General features: G+C 49.5%; 8 protein-coding genes and 1 non-coding gene across 9 annotated transcripts; 7 read left to right on the plus strand and 2 right to left on the minus strand.

Moving 5' to 3' along the window:
* Nucleotides 1-447: 447 nt before the first annotated feature.
* P174DRAFT_430664 (MIND complex subunit MTW1) lies at nucleotides 448-1,609 on the minus strand (the record flags this gene model as incomplete). Its single annotated transcript, XM_024825648.1, has 3 exons — nucleotides 448-1,083; nucleotides 1,145-1,411; nucleotides 1,556-1,609. 3 exons carry the CDS (start codon nucleotides 1,607-1,609, stop codon nucleotides 448-450), a joined length of 957 nt encoding a protein of 318 aa, XP_024682266.1.
* A 362-nt stretch (nucleotides 1,610-1,971) lies between these two features.
* On the plus strand, nucleotides 1,972-2,043 carry P174DRAFT_t81. Its single transcript has one exon. It is a non-coding gene; the product is annotated as a tRNA-Glu (tRNA).
* Nucleotides 2,044-2,132: 89 nt separating this feature from the next.
* On the plus strand, nucleotides 2,133-3,268 carry P174DRAFT_158772 (DUF504 domain-containing protein). Its single transcript, XM_024821192.1, has 3 exons — nucleotides 2,133-2,151; nucleotides 2,322-2,785; nucleotides 2,841-3,268. Exons 2-3 carry the CDS (start codon nucleotides 2,497-2,499, stop codon nucleotides 3,104-3,106), a joined length of 555 nt encoding a protein of 184 aa, XP_024682267.1. The 5' UTR covers nucleotides 2,133-2,151; nucleotides 2,322-2,496; the 3' UTR covers nucleotides 3,107-3,268.
* P174DRAFT_158773 (MIF domain protein) lies at nucleotides 3,269-4,879 on the plus strand. Its single transcript, XM_024821193.1, has 3 exons — nucleotides 3,269-3,485; nucleotides 3,541-3,958; nucleotides 4,012-4,879. The coding sequence occupies exons 1-3, from the start codon at nucleotides 3,430-3,432 to the stop codon at nucleotides 4,609-4,611; spliced, it is 1,074 nt and encodes a 357-aa protein (XP_024682268.1). The 5' UTR covers nucleotides 3,269-3,429; the 3' UTR covers nucleotides 4,612-4,879.
* A 45-nt stretch (nucleotides 4,880-4,924) lies between these two features.
* Nucleotides 4,925-5,914, plus strand: P174DRAFT_440938 (uncharacterized protein). Its single transcript, XM_024827175.1, has 3 exons — nucleotides 4,925-5,162; nucleotides 5,222-5,280; nucleotides 5,346-5,914. Exons 1-3 carry the CDS (start codon nucleotides 5,081-5,083, stop codon nucleotides 5,805-5,807), a joined length of 603 nt encoding a protein of 200 aa, XP_024682269.1. The 5' UTR covers nucleotides 4,925-5,080; the 3' UTR covers nucleotides 5,808-5,914.
* A 344-nt stretch (nucleotides 5,915-6,258) lies between these two features.
* P174DRAFT_459830 (CENP-X/MHF2 family protein) lies at nucleotides 6,259-6,869 on the plus strand (the record flags this gene model as incomplete). The annotated part of the gene is made up of 2 exons (XM_024829811.1): nucleotides 6,259-6,430; nucleotides 6,472-6,869. 2 exons carry the CDS (start codon nucleotides 6,259-6,261, stop codon nucleotides 6,867-6,869), a joined length of 570 nt encoding a protein of 189 aa, XP_024682270.1.
* A 139-nt stretch (nucleotides 6,870-7,008) lies between these two features.
* On the minus strand, nucleotides 7,009-9,061 carry P174DRAFT_440939 (tRNA-dihydrouridine synthase family protein). Its single transcript, XM_024827176.1, has 3 exons — nucleotides 8,794-9,061; nucleotides 8,054-8,739; nucleotides 7,009-8,012 (listed from the first exon to the last, which is right to left on the minus strand). The coding sequence occupies exons 1-3, from the start codon at nucleotides 8,941-8,943 to the stop codon at nucleotides 7,295-7,297; spliced, it is 1,554 nt and encodes a 517-aa protein (XP_024682271.1). The 5' UTR covers nucleotides 8,944-9,061; the 3' UTR covers nucleotides 7,009-7,294.
* A 605-nt stretch (nucleotides 9,062-9,666) lies between these two features.
* P174DRAFT_511964 (WD40 repeat domain-containing protein) lies at nucleotides 9,667-11,230 on the plus strand (the record flags this gene model as incomplete). Its single annotated transcript, XM_024831838.1, has 3 exons — nucleotides 9,667-10,500; nucleotides 10,582-11,162; nucleotides 11,212-11,230. The coding sequence occupies 3 exons, from the start codon at nucleotides 9,667-9,669 to the stop codon at nucleotides 11,228-11,230; spliced, it is 1,434 nt and encodes a 477-aa protein (XP_024682272.1).
* A 638-nt stretch (nucleotides 11,231-11,868) lies between these two features.
* P174DRAFT_330517 (40S ribosomal protein eS25) lies at nucleotides 11,869-12,087 on the plus strand (the record flags this gene model as incomplete). Its single annotated transcript, XM_024821661.1, has 1 exon — nucleotides 11,869-12,087. A coding segment is annotated over one exon (219 nt), but the record flags the coding sequence as incomplete, so codon positions are not given.
* Nucleotides 12,088-12,112: the final 25 nt, after the last annotated feature.

The following is a 12,112-nucleotide window of genomic DNA, read 5'->3' on the forward strand; positions in this document are numbered from 1 at the left end:
GTCAGAAGCTTTTGCTTCATTCAGTGCAACCGGTAGCCGGTGCGACACATCTAAGTTTTGAGGGAACAACCCAAACTTCATGCACTTCAGACTTCTCGGGTTCGCTTTGCGTCAGGTGTGCATCCTTATGCTAGTTCACTGCCGAGCATAGGCTCTAAACCGAGAACCTCGGCTTCAGGCATCAATCGAAAGTCAACACAGCCTCTTTTGCTGAGATATTTGATTATAGTATCGCCGAGAGCGATGCGAAACACTTCTGCTGGACGACCCAGTCTGTGTGGGACGGGACAGGTACATGCCTGTTGGGGAGAATTCGCGTAGAGCTGACGAATTGCAGTGCGTAAAACCGATATCTATGGACGAGATGCCGGTAGGATGGCGTAACATGGTCGATAGTAGATAGGGTTGATTTGATGTCACCATCAACTCTCCTCCACAGCAGCGTGATCAGTCCTCCTTTTCATCTTTTGTAAGCATACCAGTAACAGACTCGAGCGCTTGTGCTTCTGCCATGTCAATTCTCCGTCCGACAATCGTCGGGCTGCCGTTAGCTCCAACGGGCAGCTGTCCGGTCCGCTCAAGATGCAGCTTGATTCTACTTTCGATGTACTCCCTCCTTTCATCGAACTTGGCGTCGCTCTCCATGATATCGCTGGACTTTGGTAGAGAAATAAGCTTGGGCCGGAGCTGCTTCAACATCGCCTGCAGTGCAGGAAGTTGGGACAGAATGAAGGTCGTATTCGTTGTAAGCGGTGTATACTGGGTACTCGCGCCAGTATCAACACCAACGCGTAGTTGCTGGGCAGCAGGACTGGACTTCAAGAACGAAAGGTCAAGGTCCTTTTCTTGGTTTGGCAGAAGTGTTCCTGCCTTGCCCTCTCCATTTGTGTCTTTCGCGAAATCGGGTGCATGTACTGTTGACAATATGGATCGCAACTGCGAGATTACAGCCTCGTTTTGAGCGCTCTCGCGTTTCAAAGATCGGTTCAATTTCTTGGTCTCATTCAACTTTTTGCGGAGTGCATGGATCGTTTCTGGAGTAGGCGCATTCGGGGAAGGATCAAGGACAAGGTTCTGCATGAGCTGAAAGTCAACACATGCTCAAGCGGGGCAAGGCACGCAGTCGCGAACGACGATTTCATACCTCGTGATGGCTCAATCTGATGTAGTTCAACAAGTCGTCGGGCACGGTGAAGATGTTGCGCAGGACGTAAATCTCGAATTTATCGAATGCCTTGTCCACTGTCGCCTCGAGGAGCGTTTCTAGCTGGTGTAGTCCATTTTCGAGTTCCAGTTTGGCTTCCGGGTAAACAACATTGCCGTCTTCATCCGTATCGGGTATCGTAGAGGCATTATTTGCATGCGCAAAGCCCAAGCGTTCGGGGGAGTGGCGAGTAAGCCTGACTCGAGGCTTGAAATAGCCTGATATATGAGATTGTTGATCGAGTTTATAATATCATCTATGAGAGACTGTGAAGAATTAGCCACATGATAGGGCAAGATTTCACGTTCGCAACTGCAAATCGCAAGACGATCTCGGTGGACGAAGACGAACCAAGGGTGTATAGCTGAAATGCTCTGTGAGCAAGGAGTTTGTCACGTCATTCATACTGGCATAGGCGAAATCATTCGACAGTACTGGGAGACGGGGAACCTGATCAAGTGACGCGAAAAGCGCGAAATGCGGAGGAGACGATATAGACGCGAGGGACGGCACTTGACGTTTGCTGGTCTGCGTTGCAGAGCTATGATTTAAATAAGGCGACGTCTTCCGATAGGAAGTCCGTTATCGTACAAACTCGCGGTGACGATGCAAGGACCACAATAGTGCGTGGTGTTTCTCCAAGGAACCGTAGTGTTTTGTTTCCACCTCGGCATCGCAGTCGAGAGAGCACTTGGTTGGCCGCAGGTCGCGGAGTGGGTGTCAACCTGCCTCATGGTGCAAAAGTGGTTCCATTTGAACCAATAAAGTCCGATATGGTGTAGTGGCTAACATCGCCGTCTCTCACACGGCAGCCGGGGGTTCGATTCCCCCTATCGGAGCTCTGTTCTCTTTTTCCTTTTTGGTTTTTGTCCTATCTAAACGCGTCTATCAACCCAGGGCGTTGCTTTGGGATAATGCGTCAAAGCTTCCGGCTCATCATCATGCTAGTTAGTGATTGCCAACTGGGTTTTAGCGTTTCACTCATAATGAGTCACTTCCTTATTGCAAGTCACACTCATGATTGAGCATGCCGCGCCACACTTTTGACTCATCCAAAGCAATAACCAAGCTGGGATTGGCTGAAAGCAACTAACGCTTTCGCATCGTTGAACCCCAGACCAGCTAGCCCCATATCAGGCCACGAGACAATGCCAGGATCGAGGGCTATTGCAGTACTATTAGGGAAGTACCGAAGTCGCTGTTTGTAACGGTTACACAAACTGTAGATCGATGGTCGACTTCCCAAGATGAATTTAATGTGAAAATATGACACCCTATTCAGGGGTATAAGTATGATGGGCGTGCCGTTCGAACTCGAACCGTGTCAAAAGACAGATCAACATCCACATTGGGATTGGAAATTTTACAAATATTCGTTGTTGACCATGGCGCCTGATTTATCCGCAGTATCTCAGGAACATAAGACTGGCAACAATTCAGCAACCAGTGCACAGACTGAAGATATCTCAAGCTCATCGCCAACTGCAATATCCCACGCAGAGCCCAATGAATCGCATGACTATGCCTCGTCGACGTCAAAAAGTTCAACTTCGGCGGAGAACAGACTACGGCCAGCGGCAGGTATTGTGTTTTCAAACCACTTTGCGCCGGCAATGATTGACAAGATTGGGTACAGACGTCATTAACCGGCTCATTTGGGACACCAAATTTGACAGTAACGACTACACCATTGGATACGAGGACCGATTCAATGGACGTTTGGAGGCGAACCTGAGCTCATGGAAGAAGGATCTGACCGACGAAGAGTTCATTCCGCAGCATCGCATACTCTATATTAAACGCAAGTCTGACGGGGAAATCGTCTGGGACAAAAGAAGGAGGACAGATAAGATCTTCCTGAGTGGAAATTCTGCTTTCGATTTTCTGGGGTTTCTGGCTTAGGGTTGGAAACGCCCAAGCAAGCATGATTTCCAGTTCCTTCCAGTGTATCAATACTCTGCATGGCGATAGGTACCTTACCATCTTGTGAATTGTACTATGTCTGGTGGACCTGGTAGTCTTTGGTTCTTTTCCTCCATTCGTCGTCCTTGAGTGTTTGCTTCCTGCCGTGTAAAAGTGTAAATGAGCTTTCCTTATCCCGCACTCAATTGCGGGAAGGTGCTCCAAGTCAAGCCAGACGATTCGAAGCCGGAAGGAAGGAAGTTCTGTGTGTGTAGTTTTTCTTTGCTTCTCTCTCTTCCTCAGCTTACCAGCGATCATCAGCCATGGACTCAAGTTCAAGCTCAGGCGGGTGGAGAGTCCGTACAAGGAATTCAATGAGGTCAGTTTCAAGTCGAACAGGTACTCTAAGAATGTATCTGATGATTATTTGCTAGGATGGATCTCTCGTTCCTGAGGAGACGCCACAACTACTCGACCACTTCGTCCACTAGCCTTTCTCCAACTGTACCGGTGCTCCAATCCCCCGCAATGTTCCAAGCGTTGACGAACAAAACGGTCCCGGAAGAGACTTTGAAACAAAAGAACAAATTGGAAAGAGCTGCAATCAAGCCGTCCATGTTCTTCGAGGATAAAGAGGAAGATGACACTGTTGCCCCTGATCTGAAGCATGGCGTTTTTCCGGATGCTCAATCGGTCCACGTCGCGCACAGGAGCGCTGATGACGAGCAGTCACCTCAGACGAAAAGTCGCTACTTCGAAGACCTGTTCAACACTCGTGGCCCGCTTATTTCCCCAAGGACTCGCATCAGTAATGATTCCGTCGTTGTGGTCGAAATCAAGACGAACTCGAGGGTGTGTCAATCATAGGTTCATGGTCGTTATCTGCGCTAACCCCCTTGTTTTAGATTAGTTATGACGATTCCAAGCTTGCCTCTGACCTGACTAGCCGTTTGGCTCAAATCTATCAGAAGCCTGATGCATTCATGATGGTCACTATTCAGCAAGATGCGTGTCTCTATTTTGGCAACTCCGCACTTCCTGCGTATTTGATGAAAGTCTTCGCCTTGCCATATCTCATCGCGCCGATTACCAACCTACGAAACACAATACTTATTCAAGCAGCGCTTCAGGACCTCCTTCATGTCGCGCCGAGCAGGGGTGTTGTCTTGTACATCCCAATATCTGAAGAGAACTTCGCAACAAACGGAGTGACTATGATGGGGGAAATCGCCCGGCTAGAAGGCCACGCCGAAGACCAGGATGCAGGGATACTCAGGAGTATCTCACGGTCGATGAGGCGAAGGATGAAATCGAACAGCACCACTAGTGCGCCCTTGTCTGTGGCAACTACTTCCTCTTGGACTCCTGGATTCGATCCGCGTCGGCGAGATTGTCACGATGCCGGAAGAAGGAATGTCTCCACTGAAGGGGAATCTAACACAGTCAGAAAGTCTAAGAGCATGCGAGACTTCGTTTACCCCGCCGCTCAGACCTCGGATCTGTAGGCGATGTTCATCAAAATCTGCCTTATTCCAACTGTCCATTCTTTCCTGCGGCTTTGATCGGTAATGGTGATGGCTATATTGTTTACTTTTCTTGGGAAATTGGGTATTCCTAGCGATGTTAAATGAACGCAGTGCGAAGCGGTACGAGGAAGTCTGAAGACACTTGTAGCTAGTTCATTAGGGCTCTAACTACATACTTCATGCGTTGTAGGCTGTTCCTTGCTAGGCGTGTAATGGCACAGTTAGGCTCGTGTTCTGGTTAGCACCTTTTCATTAGTGACTCATCACTTGGCTTCTCTCACTTCTTTTTAAGTAAAGGCAATATGGTGTGAATTGAATTCTTACAAGCACAGTCGACGATACCTGCTTATATTCACTTGATCCCTACACCCTACGCCACTAACCTCGAGTTAAGGTCTCTTCTACCATTCGCTTCCAAAAGGCATCGTATTCTCGAGTCTCAACCACAATGGGTCTACCTACAGTACAAAGCAAAATAACAGAGATTGAGGGCGACCTTTTCCATGCTCCAGATGGTGCAGCTCTAATCCGTGAGCAAAGCCCTTGATCCATGATCCCAGTGCGTCACAGTGACTGATTTGCTAGACAGACGCCTGCAATTGCCAAGGGTCTTGGGGCAAGGGCATCGCAGAGGGTTTCAAAGACAAGGTAACCCAGCACCATGAGTTGGATCTCTTCTTGAGGTCTTCCAGTAATCTTACCTTGTAAAATAGTATCCAGCTGCCTTTGCGATCTACCGTTCTCATTGCCAGAATCTCCTGTCCAGCCCAAGGTACAGGCCTGAGCCTGCGGCGCAGAGCGAAGAGTCCCATGCAAGAAGATCTCGAGGCGTACGACTACCAGAGGGCACTGCATTGATCATCCCTCCTCAGAAAAGAGACTCCGAGGCGAACGGCAAGAAACACTGGATCATTTGTTTATTCACATCCCGCGGCTTTGGGCGGGCCGTCAGTCCCCCGGACGTCGTCATCAGGAATACCGAGCTTGCTGTGACGGATATGAAGAGGCAGCTTGTGGAATTACAGACGGGTCAGTCTTCTGAAGAAGGGTCGATCGGGCAGTTGTGGTCTTGTCGGTTCAATGCTGGTTTATTTAGGGTTCCTTGGGAACGCTCGCGGAGGGTTTTGGAAGATGCTGCGCTGGAGGTTACTGTGGTTCGGCCTCATGGGGAATGATGGCTTTCTTGCTGATAGGGCTTTTGTATAGAGTGAGATGAACGCATTATGTATTTTGAATAAGAGTGCACGCTGTCAGCATCGCATCGTGAAGCTAGAGTTGTACTCTGTACCTAGTTCTATATTTATGCTATGGAGTATTAACGGAGAATGAGATCACATACAAATTCCCACGACAGAGTATTACGACCACTTAACTCTTGTGTTCATAGGTTGCAAGTAATGAATTTAAGTGCCTCGAGCATATAAAACCACAAACAAACACCAATGACGGCATCCAAGACGGTGCAAAGAGCGAAAGGCTACAGATAATATGAACCACGTGACTTCGCGTTTCGGCCGCGACTCGTCTCTTCGGCCTCTCCGTGTCTGATGCCAGGGTCCAGATCACGAATTATACGCATACTACCAGTGAAAAAGCACTTGATCCAGCGCTCAAGTGTTCTATAAAATGCCTCCCGAACGGCAAGGCGCCCAAAAGCGCCGGCGTCTCCCCTTCAACCCCCCACGACCGCGAGATACCATCACCACCGCGGGGCCCTCGACCTCAGCATCAGCATCATCAAGCAAAGCCAAACCCCCTCCAAAGCCGCCAAGAACACAGCCAACGCAACAGCCTCCTCGTCGAAGAGCACGCGCAAGCCCACCGCCGGTTCTACATCAGCCTCTTCTTCTCGTCAGAAAGCTCCCGCACGACCTAGCGCTGCGGTTTCGGACTCAGGCTCCGAAGCGCAGTCTGGATCTGAGGGCTCGGACTCTGGCAGCCAAGAGCGCGAGAGATCGCCCTCTGAGGAACCAGATTACATTCTAGCGGAGATCACGAATAACGATGAGGCGGATGATGTGATGTCGAGCGAGCCTGCTATCCCGCCGAAATTGCTCACCAGGTTATTACACCATCATTTCAAGAGCGAGAAGACTAAGATTGCGAAGGATGCGAATGAGGTTGTGGCCAAGTATGTGGATGTCTTTGTGAGGGAGGCGTTGGCTAGAGCGGCGTATGAGAGGGCTGAGGGGTTGGCTGATCGTCCGGGGGGATATCAATTGGAGATGGGTTTTTAGAGGTATGATACCGCTCTCAATTGCATTGGACCCGCGGGAAAATGCCTTATTGATTTACTGACGTGTGCCATAGGTCGAGGATCTTGAAAAGATGGCTCCGCAACTTGCGTTGGACTTCTAGCTTCATTTTTATTGGTTGTTTGGCCTGGGATTGGAGTTCAAGGAGTTTCATTTTGGTCTATGGTTGAACACCAGTTGCATGGCTATGATAGCATGAAACATCTATGTCTGAGGAGTATGGAATGCATTGATTAGACATGGCTCGAACGACAAAGTGTCTATTCGAGAGATGCAAATGACACAAAACGCTATGCAAAATCGTGAAATCTATTTACCGTGATATCATGACCACGACATGTGTCATGGCGGATGAAGGCCAATATACATGTGCTGGATTGAGGCTCCAGGATTAAGAAGCCATTGAACTAACCACTGACCAGACGATCCGGTGTCGCTGTGCCCGGGGTTGCAGCTTCAACTGAGTCGGCTTTGGAGTTCGAGGTCAACTTTTGTTCTGACGAACCGTCTTTCTGAGCTTTGTCTTCCTCTGTGAGTTCCTTTTTCTTCGGCCTCAGGGCTCCATTTTCCATGGCTTCCTCCGGCAAAGGTCGAATGTGAGGTTGACAAACCCACCAGGGTCTGCCATATTCGGCGATTGTTGCCTTGGAGCCTTTCAAATCCGCATTAGGAGCCACTTCGAAACGCTCTGGATATTGTTCGTATTCATCGAGACCTTCCTTGACTGCTTGTTCGACGAGGAAGAGAGTGTGCTCGAACGCTGCCATATCACCTGGTCTGGACCTTGCAAGCGCATCTCGTACATTCGTGTGCTTCGAGACCATTGGGCGCAGGATCTGGAAAAGATGTCCTTGCATCACTCCGAGACTGGGAGAATTCGGTCTCTTCGCCTTATCCCGTTTTTGCTTCTTTTTCGGAGGGCCATCCTCAGCCTCCGCTTCCCCTGGCCCTGTAGATGACACCTGCTCGGGCTCTTTGGGATCTGAAGGAAGATAGAGAGGTTTCCGCTCTGGAACTGGGACTTCCAGGACATATTGATAGATGATGTCCAAGTATCGGCGGAAGATAGCGTCGATACGGTATCCACCCTTTCCGTTTCTACCCCTCCAATACTGGCGTCCTTCACTACCAACGGGGGAGGTTTGCTGAAAATGGCCGGATCGGACAGGTTACCCTCCGCGCTCATTACACCGTCCGCGCCTGTTGCCTCAAGACAACGTTCCAGATCATCATGGTTCAGATTGTTCCCATTTGCGAAGATGACCGTCTCTGGCGGTAAATTGTCGCGCAGATATCGAATGTAGCTCCAGTCTGCCAAGCCTGTGTTGTGACCCTTTTGCTCCCTTGTGCGTCCGTGAAGTGTGATTATGCTAGCTCCGGCAGACAAGATCATTTTCGCATAGTCCAGCGTCTTCTCTTTCGACTCCTGTATGCGGAACTTGGCTGTAACGGGGATGGGAAGCTCCTTATGCAGTCGGTTGATCAGTTTGTAGATCAAGTCCCAGTCCTCTTGGAGAAACGCTCCGTAATGGCCCTTCCGCGCAATACCTTGAGGGCATCCAAGATTGAGATCGACAGCGTCGCAATAGGGCGCAACGTGTTGGGCAGCTTCTAGAAAATCATCGGGATCATTGGCGCAAAACTGTACGAAAAGCGGTCTGTCAAAAGCCGGGTTGCCGTCAAGGTAGAGAGAATTGTCATTCTTGTCGAGACCGGCTCGGGTAGGCTGGAAATGTTGCCAGCGGACATTGGCTTGCTCTCGGAACAAACGCGCATGATACATGGGGGAGTAGGCGAGAATTGGTTTCGGGTCATCGGGTGGCATGAACGAACGAGTCAGCATGCGCCAGGCCTGGGAGATGGATCGTTAGTCCGGATGCGCTGATAGGAGAGGCGTGGGCCTTACAAATTCGGATCTGTCGACCATAGGCGCCACAATATACTTGGGACTTCCTATGCTCTCATAGAACTCTCTGCCGAATAGCTTCTTCCGCGGCTCCGCACTTGCGCTCTCAGGCGCTTTTTGCGGAACAGGCTGCGTCTCTAACACTGCCATTTTTGCAAAGAATGGACGTCGCAGGCTAAAGGATGATGGCCCCAGCAGCGGGGTAACAAAGCGCACAGTCCCTATAGTGGCTGATAGAGGAGAAACAGATATCAAGAAGAGCCTGACTTCGTTTGTGGCTTCCAGGCCAGTCTAATCAACACTGCGCTTTTTTTTCTGAGCGGCGATTATCCGGAACGGAAAAACAACAGAGCGGGTCTTATCTTATCACTGACCATCGCCAGTGTTCGCCATTTGCCATGAGTACGGAGTAGAATCGAGAAGTTTCTTAAACAACCGATGGTTATTGAGGTCGTCACTTAATAACTCTGTCATTGGACGAGCTCGATAGCAAGGGCCCGGGAATTCACTGAAAATGACGCTGTGGCTAGAAATAATCTCCAAAGCAAACGGTAGTTCAATAGTTAACGTTATCTATACCGGCTTATATAATCCGAAACTGAAGCTTGGCGGTGTTTATTCTCCGAAACAGACAATGAAAGACAGAAAGAGTCAACTGGGATTTCTTCCGTAACATTTTGAAAAAGTGGTATAGCTCGTGAAGAGACATGTATAAGTAGCAGTTGCCTTATGTACTCCCGACAACTCGCCGCAGGTTTGACAAATCTATCTGGCTGCATGTTATACGTTTGAAACGAACAATAATGGACTCCACAGTAGTTGCAGGTGAGTCCAATGCTCACATACCACGAAATCAGACAGCTTCATAACAGGATGGCAGGTTCATCGGCAGCTTTTCTATCGGAAGACGGAGCTTTTGCAGCTCAACTCAATGGCAAAGACCTCATCATTCACCTCAATCCCTTGTCTTCGGACTTTAAGGAGGTAGAAATTGTTAAGCTCAAAGAGACACCGACTAGGTTTTTGAGATTTTCGCGGCCAAAACAACTCGCTCAGTCAGATACCACCAGCAGCGAAGAAGAGAGCGCAGGACGACGTATCCTCTGTGCTAGTGATACCCGTATTCTGGTCTGGGACCTTCATCCCCTGCAGCTGCACGCTGAGATCGAAAACATCGAATCCGGTGCTCTGAATATTGACTTTGGAGCCGACGACAACGAGATTATTGTATTCCATGCGTGGAACACAAAGTTAACGATCCATTCGCTGGACAGTGGTCGAAGCCAGGTTATCAAATCTCCAAAGTTCTCACATTTAAACGGCTTTGGCTTTCGACCGCGAACACGACAGTTGGCAATCCTACTGAAGCCAGAAACGTCCGACTTGTTGACCATCCATGAATATCGGTCTTATGAGCTTGTTAATCGAGTCAACCTGCCGACGTCGGATGCTCAGGGCTTGAAATGGAGCCCCAATGGAAACTGGATCGCCGTCTGGGATGCGGCAAGTGCGGGTACCAAACTCTTAATATATACAGCAGATGGAAACCTTTTTAGAACCTATAATGGCTCGCCTGAATCGGAAAGTGCTTTTGACCTCGGGGTGAGAAGCATAGAATGGAGCCCAGCGGTTAGCCAAGGCGATATTTCGGACCTGTTAGCGGTCGGAAAAGTCGATGGAACGATAGACATTCTGAATACCAAGACGGTAAGTCATTGTCCTCTGAGCTCTTTTGTTTGCTGGAGGCCTGTCATCGTGTATTACGAGTAATCCTAATGACTGGTACAGTTTTCTTGCTCCATGACGCTCTCACATGCATTCCCAATGGATCAGCCCTCGCTAAGTGCCTGGCACGAGAGATCTGTGACGGCAGATGGGAGTCTTGGATACACCGAGTTGCCAGCATCTTCTGCCTTTAGCATGATTTCGGAGTCAAGCGGTCCACCTCGGGGCGCATCAATTATGGCGTTCAGTGCCAACGGTGCTTTTCTCAGTACAGTCGATCAGACGCGACCCAATGTTGTCTGGGTCTGGGATTTGAAAACAGAGCCCGGTCTCGTCTCAGTTCTACTTCATGACCATGCGGTCCGACAAATCGTATGGCACCCTTCGAGGACCGAGTTCCTTGTAACTACATCTAATAGCCTTGTCCCCGCTGTCCGATATTGGTCGCTTGACAGACACCCGTCAATCATCCCAATCCCGATTTCGCGAAGTGAAGGTGGAAGATACGACGTAAGATGGTTGCCTTCAAGTCAAGACGACGTGCTAGCTTTATGGTTCGGAACGCTCGAAGAATACGTCCTTGGCCATTTCGAGTTGGAGGACGGCGCTCAGCATTTTAAAGTAGCTTACAGCGTGAATAACAAGTCCTCAAATAATCGTTGCTCGAACACGAGCAGATGATGCTGAATTCAGTTGGGCTATTGTTGGATAATTATGATGACTAATGAATTCTTATGATCAAGTGTTCTAGTCTACAGACCATAGATGTTTTACCCATAAAGAAAACCAAGGAAGAGGGATCAAGATAGCCATCACCTGCTCAGCTATTGAAGCCCCATCCATCTATCCTGGATATACTTCCCACTGGCCAATCACATTGCGGAGAAGGGGCCATGCTAACCGAGCCAACATCAGCGAGAGGGCTTAGGGTTCAGTGCCACGTGACGCTGAGTCATCCCCCACTCAATTTCGCACTTGGGTATTCAAACTTCTGGCCGACGTTCTGTGCAGCTCTTCCGTCGAACATCCGCATCAGACAGTCAAAATGGTACGTTTTGGAGGCGCCTTGTCCCATTAAGGTTATGAAGAATGTGAGGCGATACTAACATTATTTTGAAGGCCGCCGGCGCAGGAAAGCAAAAGAAGAAGTGGTCCAAGGGCAAGGGTACGCAATTCCCATCGTCTTCCCATCATCGTCTCACCTAGCACCGTTGAAACGAGCGATCATCTTTCCACTTAAAAATGAACATACCACATCGGTTCCTTTTTCGTCGGGGAGAAGGGCTTGTCACTTTTCGGATTCAACGAGACTTAGGGCCAGACGAACGAATGCTGACTTGATTTCACCGTACAGTCAAGGACAAGGCCCAGCACGCCGTCGTCCTTGAGAAGCAGACCGCCGAGAGACTCCAGAAGGATGTCCAGTCCTACCGCCTCATCACCGTCGCCACCCTTGTCGACCGTCTGAAGATCAACGGCAGCTTGGCCCGCAGGGCCCTCGCTGATCTTGAGGAGAAGGGACAGATCAAGAAGGTCGTTGGCCACTCCAAGATGACCATCTACAGTATGTGCCCGCACTGCTTGCAATTCAGTA

Source organism: Aspergillus novofumigatus, assembly GCF_002847465.1.
Source record: "Aspergillus novofumigatus IBT 16806 chromosome Unknown P174scaffold_4, whole genome shotgun sequence".
NCBI classification, from domain to species: domain Eukaryota; kingdom Fungi; phylum Ascomycota; class Eurotiomycetes; order Eurotiales; family Aspergillaceae; genus Aspergillus; species Aspergillus novofumigatus.

What these genes read in the sequence shown, in the direction of transcription:
- P174DRAFT_158772 (XM_024821192.1), top strand. Translation starts at nt 2,497, where the DNA reads ATGATGGGCGTGCCGTTCGAACTCGAACCGTGTCAAAAGACAGATCAA. An exon ending in CAGACTACGGCCAGCGGCAG is followed by an intron (nt 2,786 to 2,840) that starts GTATTGTGTTTT and finishes GATTGGGTACAG; the next exon opens with ACGTCATTAACCGGCTCATT.
- P174DRAFT_158773 (XM_024821193.1), top strand. Translation starts at nt 3,430, where the DNA reads ATGGACTCAAGTTCAAGCTCAGGCGGGTGGAGAGTCCGTACAAGGAAT. An exon ending in CGTACAAGGAATTCAATGAG is followed by an intron (nt 3,486 to 3,540) that starts GTCAGTTTCAAG and finishes ATTATTTGCTAG; the next exon opens with GATGGATCTCTCGTTCCTGA. An exon ending in AAATCAAGACGAACTCGAGG is followed by an intron (nt 3,959 to 4,011) that starts GTGTGTCAATCA and finishes CCCTTGTTTTAG; the next exon opens with ATTAGTTATGACGATTCCAA.
- P174DRAFT_440938 (XM_024827175.1), top strand. Translation starts at nt 5,081, where the DNA reads ATGGGTCTACCTACAGTACAAAGCAAAATAACAGAGATTGAGGGCGAC. An exon ending in AGATGGTGCAGCTCTAATCC is followed by an intron (nt 5,163 to 5,221) that starts GTGAGCAAAGCC and finishes TTTGCTAGACAG; the next exon opens with ACGCCTGCAATTGCCAAGGG. An exon ending in CAGAGGGTTTCAAAGACAAG is followed by an intron (nt 5,281 to 5,345) that starts GTAACCCAGCAC and finishes CTTGTAAAATAG; the next exon opens with TATCCAGCTGCCTTTGCGAT.
- P174DRAFT_440939 (XM_024827176.1), bottom strand. Translation starts at nt 8,943, where the DNA reads ATGGCAGTGTTAGAGACGCAGCCTGTTCCGCAAAAAGCGCCTGAGAGC. An exon ending in TGGTCGACAGATCCGAATTT is followed by an intron (nt 8,740 to 8,793) that starts GTAAGGCCCACG and finishes TCCATCTCCCAG; the next exon opens with GCCTGGCGCATGCTGACTCG. An exon ending in ATGAGCGCGGAGGGTAACCT is followed by an intron (nt 8,013 to 8,053) that starts GTCCGATCCGGC and finishes CCCCGTTGGTAG; the next exon opens with TGAAGGACGCCAGTATTGGA.